The 11,912-nt window shown below is 43.1% G+C and overlaps 1 protein-coding gene across 4 annotated transcripts in view; it reads right to left on the bottom strand.

Moving 5' to 3' along the window:
• The window catches only part of KLHL32 (kelch like family member 32), a 152,061-nt gene that overhangs the window by 97,778 nt on the left and 42,371 nt on the right, over window positions 1–11,912 (bottom strand). For all 4 annotated transcript variants that reach the window (XM_032774067.2, XM_075063850.1, XM_075063848.1 and 1 more), the window contains exon 3: window positions 8,783–8,890. In XM_032774067.2, the coding sequence (XP_032629958.1) occupies window positions 8,783–8,890 (108 nt within the window). The remainder of the gene's footprint in view (window positions 1–8,782; window positions 8,891–11,912) is intronic.

Here is an 11,912-nt window from a genome sequence, read left to right as displayed (position 1 = left end):
ACTTGTCTCTTCACACTTGAGATTCCCTTGTTATACATCCCAGCATTGGCATTAGCTCTTCTTTGGCCACGCATACACATTGGGAGCTCCTGTTTAGATGATTACAACTCCAAATCATTTTCAGAGTCACTGCTTCCCAGATAGGTCGCCCCATCCTGTAACTATAGTCTAGATCCTTTGTTCCTAGATGAATACATATACATTAGCAGCGTATATTTGTGTCCACTTGACCAGCAGCAATCTAAGATTGCTCTGTATTAGTCACCTGTCCTTTCATTATTGTGTCCACTGCGACTTATCAGGTTGTTGATTAAAATGTTAATAGCATTAGGCCAAGAAAGATCCCTGAGACCCCATAGTTCCCCATTTACTACTACATTTTGAAGCCTATCAGTTAGCCAGCTTTTTAACATTTAATGTGTGCATATAATTTATATTGTTCTAGGTTTTTGACCAAAATGTCACGGCAGCGCATGTAAAATGCCTTGTAGACATCTAAGGTATGTCTGTACTACGGTTATTTTCCAATTTTACAGAAACCGGTATTTGGAACAGATTGTTATAAGACGAGTGCACGCGCCACACTAAGTATATAATTCAGCGGTGTGGTCCATGTACTGAGGCTAGTGTCCATTTCCAGGTGTTGCACTGTGGGTAGCTATCATAGTTCCCGCAGTCTCCCCCGCATTGGAATTTGGGTGAGATCACATGCATGACTGGGGCAAAACAGTCATGCTCTTGGGTGGTTTGGGGCCCTGAGGGTATTGTGCTGGGTTTGGGCCCGCGGGTGTACTGCCTGGAAATGTGGTTTTGTTGGTCCCTGGGGTATTTACGAATGGGTCCCCTTGGTGGTTAGGGCTGGTTTGAGCCAATCCACCAGTTCCCGGTCGTTGTTTTAAAAGAGCAGACGGGACAATCGATGTTGATGTGCCCTTTTGTCCCGTGGGATGATCGTTGCCGGGCCCAGGGCAGGGATTAGCGTGCCCTCAATTTGTTAGGCACGACTATGCAGGATCTGCATGCAGAGCCCCTTTCTCCTGTTTTCCTGTCACCTATGCCGCGCCTACGTGTGGTTATGCTTGCCTGACTTGGTGGCTCTGAATGCTGTCGGGTTTTAGAGTTCCTGGGGTTAGGGTCCTTAGAATGCAGGGTTGGGGCCCCAGTGAGGGGATGAGGTGGGCCCCTGGACATGTGGTTATTTAGGGGGAGGGTCCGCAGGATAGGGGCCCTTGGAAATGCGGGTTTTGAGGAGCTGTGGGGTTTTGGGGGTGTGCTGGATATGACACCTAGCGGGTGGTTGTTTCCCCGTTCGCCTGCCTAGAGGGTTTAGGGTTCGCAGAGACTGGTTCCCCTTAGGAAATGGGATTTTTGGCGCCTATTGCCTTTGACCATCTCCGTTGGACTTTAGGCAGAGCCCTGGGATTAGTGTTTTTTGGGGTCCAAGGGGTTTTGATCGGCCCCCTGGATTGGGGCAATTGTTTGGGGCCCTCGCCGAGGTCCAGCTTATGTAATTCTGCTGTTGTCATTGGGCATGGAAATGGGGGTTTTTTTTTTTTTGTTCTGGGCCCTGTGGGTTAGGGACTCTGGAATGCGGCTTTTGTGCGTGCGTGCCGCAGGGGTTTTAGGGGGGCCCTGGATGACCATGGCGGGTTTTTGGCCCCTTGGGTTTAGGAACCCGAGGGAATTGCGTTTTGCTGGTTGCGCAGGTTAGGGCCTGGGATATGTGGATGGGCCCCTATGTGTCTATGGGACCTCTGTAAATGGCTTTAGGCCTGGGGTTTAGGGGTGTGAGGGTTGGGCCCCCCAGGGCTTACGTGCCCTGGAATGGGTTTTGGGCCCTGGGTGTAGGGGCCCTGAAGGGGTTTTGGGGCGCCCCGAAGGCTTCGGGGCCACTGGTATGGGGATTAGGGCCCCAGGTGTTAGGGCCCTGGGAAATGGGATTTGGGGCCTGGGATTAGGACCTGGATTGGGTGTTTTGGAGCCCCAGGGATAGGGGCCCCTGAGTAATTTCTATGGGATTTGGGCCCTGGTGTTGGTTTGGAGGGGTTTTTCGGGCCTGGGTTAGGGGGCCTGGAAATGCGGTTTTGAGGCCCAGGGTTAGGTGGTTCCTGGAATTGCCGTTTGGGGCCTCTGGGGTTGGGGCTTCTGAATGGGGGGCTTCTGGTGTTCGGGCTCCTGGTATTTGGTTTTGAGCCCCGGTGAGGGCCCTGGGACATGGGGTTTAGGGCCCTGGGTTAGGGCCTGGAAATTGGGGTTTGGGGGCCTGGTGTTAGGGTCCTGGCATTGGGTTCTGGGCCTGTGGGGTTGGGGCCTGAATTGGGTTTTGGGGCCCCTCGGGTTGGGGCACTGGAAATTGGGGGTGTCAATAGCCCAGGCTGTTATTGCCTGGAAATGGGGGTTTGGGTCCCTGGGTTACGGCCCCTGAACGTGTGGTTTTGGGTCTGGTTTTTAGGGGCCCCCTGGATATGTGGATTGGGACCCCAGGGTTTGGGGCCTGGGAAATAAGGTTTTTGGGCTCTTGCCCCTTTTTTACCGGGTTCTTGGAATAGTGTTTTGGTGGCCGGTGGGGTTCTACCGGTACGATGGACAAATCTGGTCCGGACCCATGATCCCCATGGGTCATTCCTTCTTCTATGTTGTCTAAAGATAGAGTCAGTCCTTGTAACCATACAATATCAGAAGGCCTACTACAGAAACCAGAGAGGCATAACAGGCGTCTGGCGTCAGGCCCAGACACCTCCCCGTTATGAAATGATGACCTGCCGATGCCCATTCTGGGGGCGTGGCCCCACTGCAAACACCCACCCCATTGTCCTCCCTCCCATCCCTCCTCCTGGGCTACGAGGTTGGCAGTTATCTCTCCCGGCCCCATTTATGTGATACAGTAATAAAGAATGCCTTCTCTAAATTCTCCCTTCCAAGCCTGCTTAACCCGTAGGCCCCGTCAACAAACATACCCTAGATTATCATGCAGCTCTCGGTCTAGTGTATCTGCCTCCAGCTGTTGATATTCCGGGCAGGATGATCTCCAGCAGACAAACTTAAGAAGGGAATGTACGGGATCATTCCCATTTTGCTTCAGGTGCCCCTGGCCAACCTCGGCCGAGGCAGCCGGAGTACTCACGTGATGAGGGCGGATACCAGTCCTTATTGTTACTATCTGCGTCAGGCAGGGAAGCACTGGATGCTGGTGCCTGTAATGTGCGCACCGCGTCGCTGGCAGCAGCATTCCAGTAGAATTTACCGGTGACATTGACAAAAGGGAAAACTATTTTTCCCTTTCTTTCACTGGGGGTTAGGGGGGGAGATTGCGATATATACCTGAACCTACCCGCAGACAATGTTTTTGACCCTTCAGGCAATTGGGACTCAGCCAGAATGCACAGCATGGTTTTCGGAGACTGCTGGGCACTATGGATAGCTTAGAGTCCTCAGTCCCCCTCTCTTCCCTCCGTGGCAGTCCATTGATTCTTTGGCTCTGTTAACGCTTGTCACGCCCGCCACTGTGTTGTGAGTCACCTGCTCGTTGGCCTCTGTCTATATCGCGTCTGTCAGCAGCATCCAGTAGGCATATGGTGACAGTGAAAAAAGGCAGAATGGGCTCCATGGTTGCTGTGCTATGGCATCTGCCAGGGCAATCCAGGGAAAAGGGCACAAAATGATTGTCTGCCGTTGCTTTCACAGAGGGAGGATTGACTAACGACATTTACCCAGAATCACCCATGACACTGTTTTTGCCCCATCATGCATTGTGATCTCAACCCAGAATTCCAATGGGCGGGGGAGACTGCGGGAACTATGGGATAGCTACCCACAGTGCAACACTCTGGAAATGGACACTAGCCTCAGTACATGGACGCACACCGCTGAATTAATGTACTTAGTGTGGCCGCGTGCACTTGACTTTATACAATCTGTTTCCAAATACCGGTTTCTGTAAAATTGGAAAAATACCGTAGTACAGACATACCCTTAGATGTCTACAAGGCATTTTACTTGGCGCTGCCTGACATTTTGGTCAAAAAACCTAGAACAATATAAAATTAATATGGCACACATTAAAATGGGTTAAAAGCTGGCTAACTGATAGGTCTCAAAATGTAGTAGTAAATGGGGAATCTATTGGGGTCTCACAGGGATCTGTTCTTGGCCTTATGCTATTTAACATTTTAATCAACAACCTGATAAAGTTTGCAGATGGACACAAATAATGAAGAGGACAGGTGACTAATACAGAGCAATCTTAGATTGCTGGTACAGTGGACACAAATATACGCTGCTAAATGTATATGTATTCATCTAGGAACAAAGGATCTAGACTATAGTTACAGGATGGGGGACTCTATCCTGGGAAGCAGTGACTCTGAAAATGATTTGGAGGTTGTAATCATCTAAACAGGAGCTCCCAATGTGATGCTGTGGCCAAAAGAGCTAATGCAATGCTGGGATGTATAAACAAGGGAATCTCAAGTGTGAAGAGACAAGTTTTTTTACCTCTATATTTGGCACTGGTGCAACTGCTGCTGGAACTCTGTGACCAGTTCTGATGTTCACAGTTCAGGAAAGATGCTGATAAATTGGAGAGGATTTAGAGAAAAGCCATGAGAATGACTTTGCAGTAAAAAGGGTTTGAAAATATGCCCTCTAGTGATAGAATCAGTGAGTTCAAATCTATTTAGCTTAACACCTAGTAGTTTAAGGGGTGACCTGCTATTGCAATCTAGCAGAGAAACTTAAAACATGATCCAATGTCTGGAAGTTGAAATTCAGACTGGAAATATAGTCGCAATTTTTTAATAGTGAAAGTAATCAATCATTAGAACAATTTACCAAAAGACGTAGTGGATTCTCCATCACTGTCATTTTTTAAATAAAGATTGGAAGCTTTTCTAAAAGATACGCTCTAGGAATTATTTTGGGGAAGTTCTATGGCCTGTGTTATACAGTGGGTGATACTAGATGATCACAGTCGTCCTTTGATTCTATTAATAAAGATCAGTTCACAATGGAAGCCATTAAAAACACATTACGGAAACATCATATTGTCTCTGTAGTTCGGAGACTGCATATCACTGTCTGAGCTATATTTATGAAAACATGGTTAATACTATTCTTCAGTGGCACTTTTTATTTGTTTACACTTTCATATTAGCAATTTGTAGATCTGATACAGAGAGGAGCACATAGGCCTCAATCCTGCAAACACTTTCATGCATGTGAATAGTACCAGTTAATTTAACAGGCCAGCTCATATATGTACAATAGCTCACAAGAGTAAGAGTTTGCAGGATCGAGGCTGTAAACTGGAAGGCAGCTATTTTTCCATAGAGGATTGTAGACATTATGTCACCCTGGGGAAGCTCTTGTAGATCTTATTAAAAAATGGCGGAAAGTATGCTGGTATCTTTTAATCACTGGCACAATTTAATAAATTATAATATCAGTATATTTCAGAATAATAAAAATAATGCTTTGCACTTATATAGATGCTTTTATCTGAGGTTCTCAAAATGATTTATGAACATTAGTTAGTGAAGATTCTGAATACCATTCGGAGATAGTAATACTTACCTATCTCCATTTAATAGATGGGAAAACTCAGGCACAAAAAAGTTTAGAGCCAGATTTTCAGCAGTGCCTGGTAATTTTGAGGTATCCCAGTTCAGACAGCAAGGGCCCTGCTTTCAGGGAAAGTAAGCATCTACAGCCTTTACTGACTTCACCTGCAGTTGGAGGTACTTAGCCGCTATGAAAATAAGGCATGATATGTCTAAAATTGGACACTTTAAATGCTTTGAAGGATAATTTTGAAAATAAGCTTCATTAAATGGAAATCCTGGTTCCTTGACAAGAAAGTTTTAACCATTAAATCATACTTTCTCCTCTGGTTTGGGGTATTTTCACTGTCATATCAAATACATTCTTCACTAGTAGCACTAGAAAGAAAAGAATTTAAAAAAAAAAAACTTCCATTTTATTAAGGAATTCAAGAATACTTAGACTGAAGGAAGAACAAAATGAGTATGGATGACATGCTTTCAGGATACATACAGCAAAAGGCACTGATGAACAATGGCTGAATTTCTACCCTTCTTTTTTATATATATGTGTGGCAGAGGGAAAATTTCTTTGAAGAATTTCTATATTCTTCAAACTAACAGAAAAATGGAATTTTAAGAGTTAGTCTATAAAACCAAAATTAAATTGTTTACTTATTTGTTGTCTGTGCCACTTGGCTTGGTGACAAAGAAAACAACTTTGTTAAAATCAGGTCAAATAGATTTCCTGCCTTCAGAATTATTTTTCTTTCTTTCTTTAATTATTTCTTTATACCGAAATTATGGGTATATAATCAGATTTTGGAAGCAGATATATTAATTAGATTTTTACAACCTTGTGCAGTAATGAAATGGTAACCGATTCTTTTTTCAGAATTAAACTGCGAAATGTTCACCATGGGATTTATCTACTAAATAAACAATATTTCCAGCAATACTCAGGTTAGCCAAAGTTTCCAATAATAAGAGAAAATTCAACAGTTTATGTATTCCTGATGTCTGCAGGAACAAACAACATACACATTTTTTAAACAGTTTCTTGTGCATGGTACCTAACAGTTTAGAGTTGGTGCAACTTTGGTCTCCACATTTAAAGTAAAACGGAAAATTGGAAAACACAAAAATGAACAATGCAAGTGACAAAGAGTTTGTGAGATTAGATTTTAAAAACTGGGCATATTTAATTTATAAAAGGAGGCGGGGGGAGGGGACAAAGGATCTAATTCTCCATTGAAATCAGGAGTGCCATGATTTAAATCAAATTTGTGCTGCTGTAAGAGAGTAATAATCATGCCCAGCATGCTCAGAAACGTACTAAAAGATTCCAGTCTAAGGGAATGTCTACACTGGAGCTGTAAATTCTTGCTGAAGGAGTCCTACTTGCACTAATTCTGATCTAGTTAGCCCACTGAATATGAAAATGTAGCTGTGGCAGCATGAGGGGCTAGCTGCCTTGAGTATGTACCTACAGTCTAGGGCAGGATTGTATTTAGGATCACTGCCCATATATTTTTAGCACATTAGCTCAATCAGAACTAGAGCGGGTATATTTCCTCCAGACCTAGTGTAGACATACACTAAGACTTGGAATGTCACATGGTATTTTAAAACTAGTTTTTTAAACATGAAACAGTAACAAATCCAAGGTAAGTGGATTAAAAACTGAATATTCTTAGCAATTAAGGAGCAGACAAAAATGTCTTCCAGTAACTTTCAGAGACAAAAATGTCATTTGCAGAAGCACTGATTATCTAGTCAGTCCTAGGTCCAGTATTTTTCTACGTTATCATTAATGATTTGGACAATGGAGCAGAGAGGATGCTTATGAAATTTGTAGAGGACATTAAACTGGGAGGAGTTGCAAGCACTTTGGAGGACAGAATTAGAATTCAAAATGACCCTGACAAATTGGAGCACTGGTGTGAAATCAACAAGATGAAATTCAGCCAAGACAAATGTACACTTAGAGTAGACAAATACTTAGGGCACACAAATACAAAAATGGGGAATAACTGGCTAGGCAGTAATACTGCTGAAGAAAGATCTGGGAGTTGTAGAGGATCACAAATTAAGTATGAGCCAGCAATGTGCTTCAGCAGTGAAAAAAAGACTAATATTCTGGGGTGTACTAACAGGAGTCTCATAATTATCCTGCTCTACTTGGCACTGTTGAGGCCTCAGGTAGAGTACTGTGTCCAGTCCTAGGTACGACACTTTAAGAAACATGTGAATAAACTTGAGAGAGTCCAGAGAACAACAAATATGATAAAAGGTTTAGAAAACCTGACCTATGAGGAAAGGTTAAAAAACCTGGACACTTTTAGTCTTAAGAAAAGTGATAGTCTTCATATATGTTAAGGGTTGTTATAAAGAGGATGGTGATCAATTATTCTACATGTCCACTGAAGGGGGGACAAGAAGTAATAGGCTTAATCTGCAATGAGGGGGATTTAGGTTAGATATAAGGAAAAACTTTGAGGATAAGGGTAGATAAGTTCTGGAATAGGCTTCTCAGGGAAGTTGTGGAATCCCCATCACTGGAGGTTTTTAAGAAGAGGTCAGTCCAGGGGTTCTCAAACTTCATTGCACCACGACCTCCTTCCAACAACAAAATTACTTCATGACCCCAGGAGGGAGGACCGAAGCCTGAGCCTGCCCAAGCCCCACTGCCCTGGGTGGAGGGGGGCCAAAACCAGACCCTCACCACTCTGGGCAGGGGGGCCAAAGCTGAAGCTCAAGGTCTTCAGCCCCAGGCAGGGGGCCTGCAACCTGAGCCCCAGCAAGTCTAATCCAGCCCTCATTCAAAGGGGTTGCAACCCACTTTGGAGTCCCAACCCACAGTTTGAGAACTGCTGGGTTAGACAAAACCCTGCCACAATGGTCTAGGCATAGTTGGTTCTGCCTCAGTGCAGGGGGCTAGACTAGATGACCTCTTGAGATCCCTTCTAGTCCTACATTTTTCTGATTCTATGATTTCAGAATTACTAGGATAAAGCGATTTTTCTTTTTTATACGGATCTTATCCAGAAAATAATATCCACTCCAAAGTAAAGTCCATTAATTTTTGTATTGACAGGCCCAAACACTTCATACTTTGCAAGTGCAGAAGATTAATAATATAAAATTTAAACGTGTATAGGTGACACTTAGCATTAGTTTCTGTAGTAGCAAGAATGATTTTATTTTTTGATTTAGGTGTTTTAATTTGAAGAATTGTACAATACCTGTCCAGTGTATGCAAAGTCCAGGGCCTGCTTTAAACCTAGGCTTGTGACACCATGCAAATTCACCTCATCAGCTCCACTTTCAACCATACAGAGACTGAACATTGCCTAAGAAGATAAAAGAAACATTTGCAGACATTAACAATGAGATTGAGGGAGAAACATGAGAAGTTTCAGATGAGCACTGCTGATTTTTGCTACCTAACCACCCCTTGCTATTCTCCAGGTAAAACAGCTCCATAGCACCATGACTACTATTGAGGTGCCAGGGCTCAAGCAATTTTTTTTACATTTACAACTGATGCAGCAAGCCCAGATGTGCCAGAGCTATGAACTGCCAAGCCTGGAATTGCCGGGGCTCAGCCCTGGCATAAATTAAGCACTGATAAGATCTATACAAAGTTTTTGTTATTACGGTTTCCTTTGACTCCCCCTCAGTAAGTAGGTTAGCAACTGAGCTGTTTCACTGATAAAGAAGTGTACAGACATATCCGTGAAGAGGAAAACTGCAACTAATCCATCAAGATCCAATTCTGAAAGCTTTACACTGAATAATACTTTACTATGCAAGTAATTCCACTGAACCCAATGGAACCACTCACATAGTATGGTACTATTCAATGTAGTGGGCAAATTGGACCCTGAAAAATCATTCTAATCAAACACCACTAGGAACAGTAAATTGTAGGCCTATAAAATATTTAAAGATTTAAAAAGGGCAAAGTAAATCCTCCATGGTTATTTGAATAAGTTAATTAGTTTATTAAGACAGTTAAAACCTCTTTTTAAAAAGTGGTAATCCTACCCAAATAGCACAAAAGAATGCCACGCAACTAGAAATAAAAAAAGCAAAGAGGTAACACGAAGAACAGTCATCTACTGATATTAAGGTACACAAAACATTCAAGTACATTAAGAGCAAGGCCACATATGTATGGATGCAAACTTGTTAGGCCCCATTTTTACCCTTCCCAGAAAATGGAATGAGTCAATAAATTCACTTATTTGTCAATAGTGACAAACTTAAGGCAAATAAAAAGAAATACTTCGCAAAGTATGTAGCTGGCTGCTGGATAGTACTGCAGAATTGACCAGGGCACATTCCTTTCTCTCCCACCTTCCTCCGAGGCATAGCCTGCTGACTGAGAAAAGATGCTGGACTTGATAGGTCAAACTTGCATGGCCTATTCCGTTTAAGATCATTCTCTCCCAACATGATTTGGTACTTGAGCTCATTTTCAATCTTTAGATCTTAAAATTAAATTCTAATATTTGCACAGAATGGCATTGAGTTGTAGAGAGTGTCAATCCCTTCCCTTAAAACAGTGTGAACTTTCTCTTAACTTGGAAACTGTAATTTGCTGTTTTGAAAGTATTTTCCTCCCTTAAAGAGTGGGGTTCCCTTCCCCACTTTATGAATATTTTCAAGCTTCCAAAGACACTAACAGACATTTCAAATGTTGTGATAATTAATAAAAAATATTTTTATTAGGCCTAGTTGTATCTTCAGATACATATGCCTAAATCTCATTAACTTTGGCATGTACATAAGTGAGGGCAACAATAAGCCCTTGTGTAACACATTATTTGCTCCAACTCATACTATCTTCCCTTCCCCAAGCCTGATCCATGTAATCTGCCTTTATTCATGTCCATCAATGGCTATTAGCCAAGATCCAAGAAGCTGGGAAGGGAAGATGGGTGGATCACTCTAACTGCCCCATTCTGTGCATTCCTCCTGAAGCTCTGTTACTGGCCACTGTTGAAGACAAGATACTGGGTTAGGTGGACCACTAGTCTTACTCCAGTATGGCAGTTATATTTATGCAGCACCATTTTGGATTGTTAAATCAACTGCAGTCTGCCTCGTAATGGCCATCTGAATGGTGTGGCTAGGGATGTGACTGAAGCCGCAGATCGGTAATTGAGTGTTGAAGTAGAAACATTCACTTATCAGCTACTGCAGAGAGCCACCCAGGCCCACACCTTCTCCTTGAGATAGACCCCAAGGGTGAAATCCTGATCCTATTGAAGTCAATGGCAAAAATGGAGCCGATTTCCAGGTTGCACGTGTCAATCATATATGGCAATGGGAGTGGCATGATGGGAGGCACTTGGTGTGAAGGGTGAGCTCTTCTTGTCTGAGTGACAGCCAAGGAGTTATTGAAGAGGTCGAGGAGCTCCTGAGCCTACAATCCTAGCTAACATCTCCACATAACTAGCCTCCAGACCCTCAGATTCCCAAAAAACAGCCTTTTGTTAGGGCTCATACTGAGCTCTCCTTTAGTCTCTCTCCCTTCCACATGCTGCTGAGCAGGGATCATTGCAATCCAAATGCTAGTGTAGCTAGTGTGAGAGAAACATTAGGGCAGGATTCAGAGGGGCCAATCATGGGGCTACATGAATTTCCCACCCCCATCAGTGGGTCTACAGGTCCCAATTCTATAGCCCTTTACATCACTACTACATCATTAAAATCAACGGAAGACGCAAGAGCTCAGCACCTCTAAAACCTGGTGCATGGTATCTCCGTTGGGACAGAGGAGTTTCAGTACAAAAACTGAAGCACCCAAAAATTTGTGTCCACATCCGAAAGCATTGTTCCGATTGCCTCTGAAATGAACTGTTCTGAAATGAATTTGTTCCCTGGCAGTGATCCAATTTAAGCAAACATGTCATTTATGAAGGTGCTGATTCTTCTCTTCTGCAATTTGTATTTCAATTGAAATTTTATCAAGGTTTTCCCTAACTGGCAGTATAATAGAATATAATGTGTTAAACCAGGTATCACATTAACACAGTAAGAAATAGTCATTCTAAGTTTACTCAACTGAAAAGAAATCAGAACTGAAAAATTCAATGACTTGTAAAGCTCAGTAAAAACTGTAGTTTATTAATTACCACGCACGTCACCCAAAATACCAGTTGTCATTTATTAGTATATGGTATACCTGGATGGCTATTTCATTCTGGCTTTCAACAATATTTCTCACCCTTGAGCTGGTTATAGCTACAATCTTCTTCCTTGCATTAATCACATAACACAAAATCTGCATTATGAACCCTCTCCCTCCAACATGCTCTGTTCAGTGCCATGTTCTCTATCACACCACATGCTGGCATGTCTTCA

Source organism: Chelonoidis abingdonii, chromosome 3 (genome assembly GCF_003597395.2).
Source record: "Chelonoidis abingdonii isolate Lonesome George chromosome 3, CheloAbing_2.0, whole genome shotgun sequence".
Lineage (NCBI taxonomy): Eukaryota > Metazoa > Chordata > Testudines > Testudinidae > Chelonoidis > Chelonoidis abingdonii.
The sequence above is the reverse complement of the archived record's forward strand: the minus strand, read 5'-3'. Positions and strand labels throughout refer to the sequence as shown.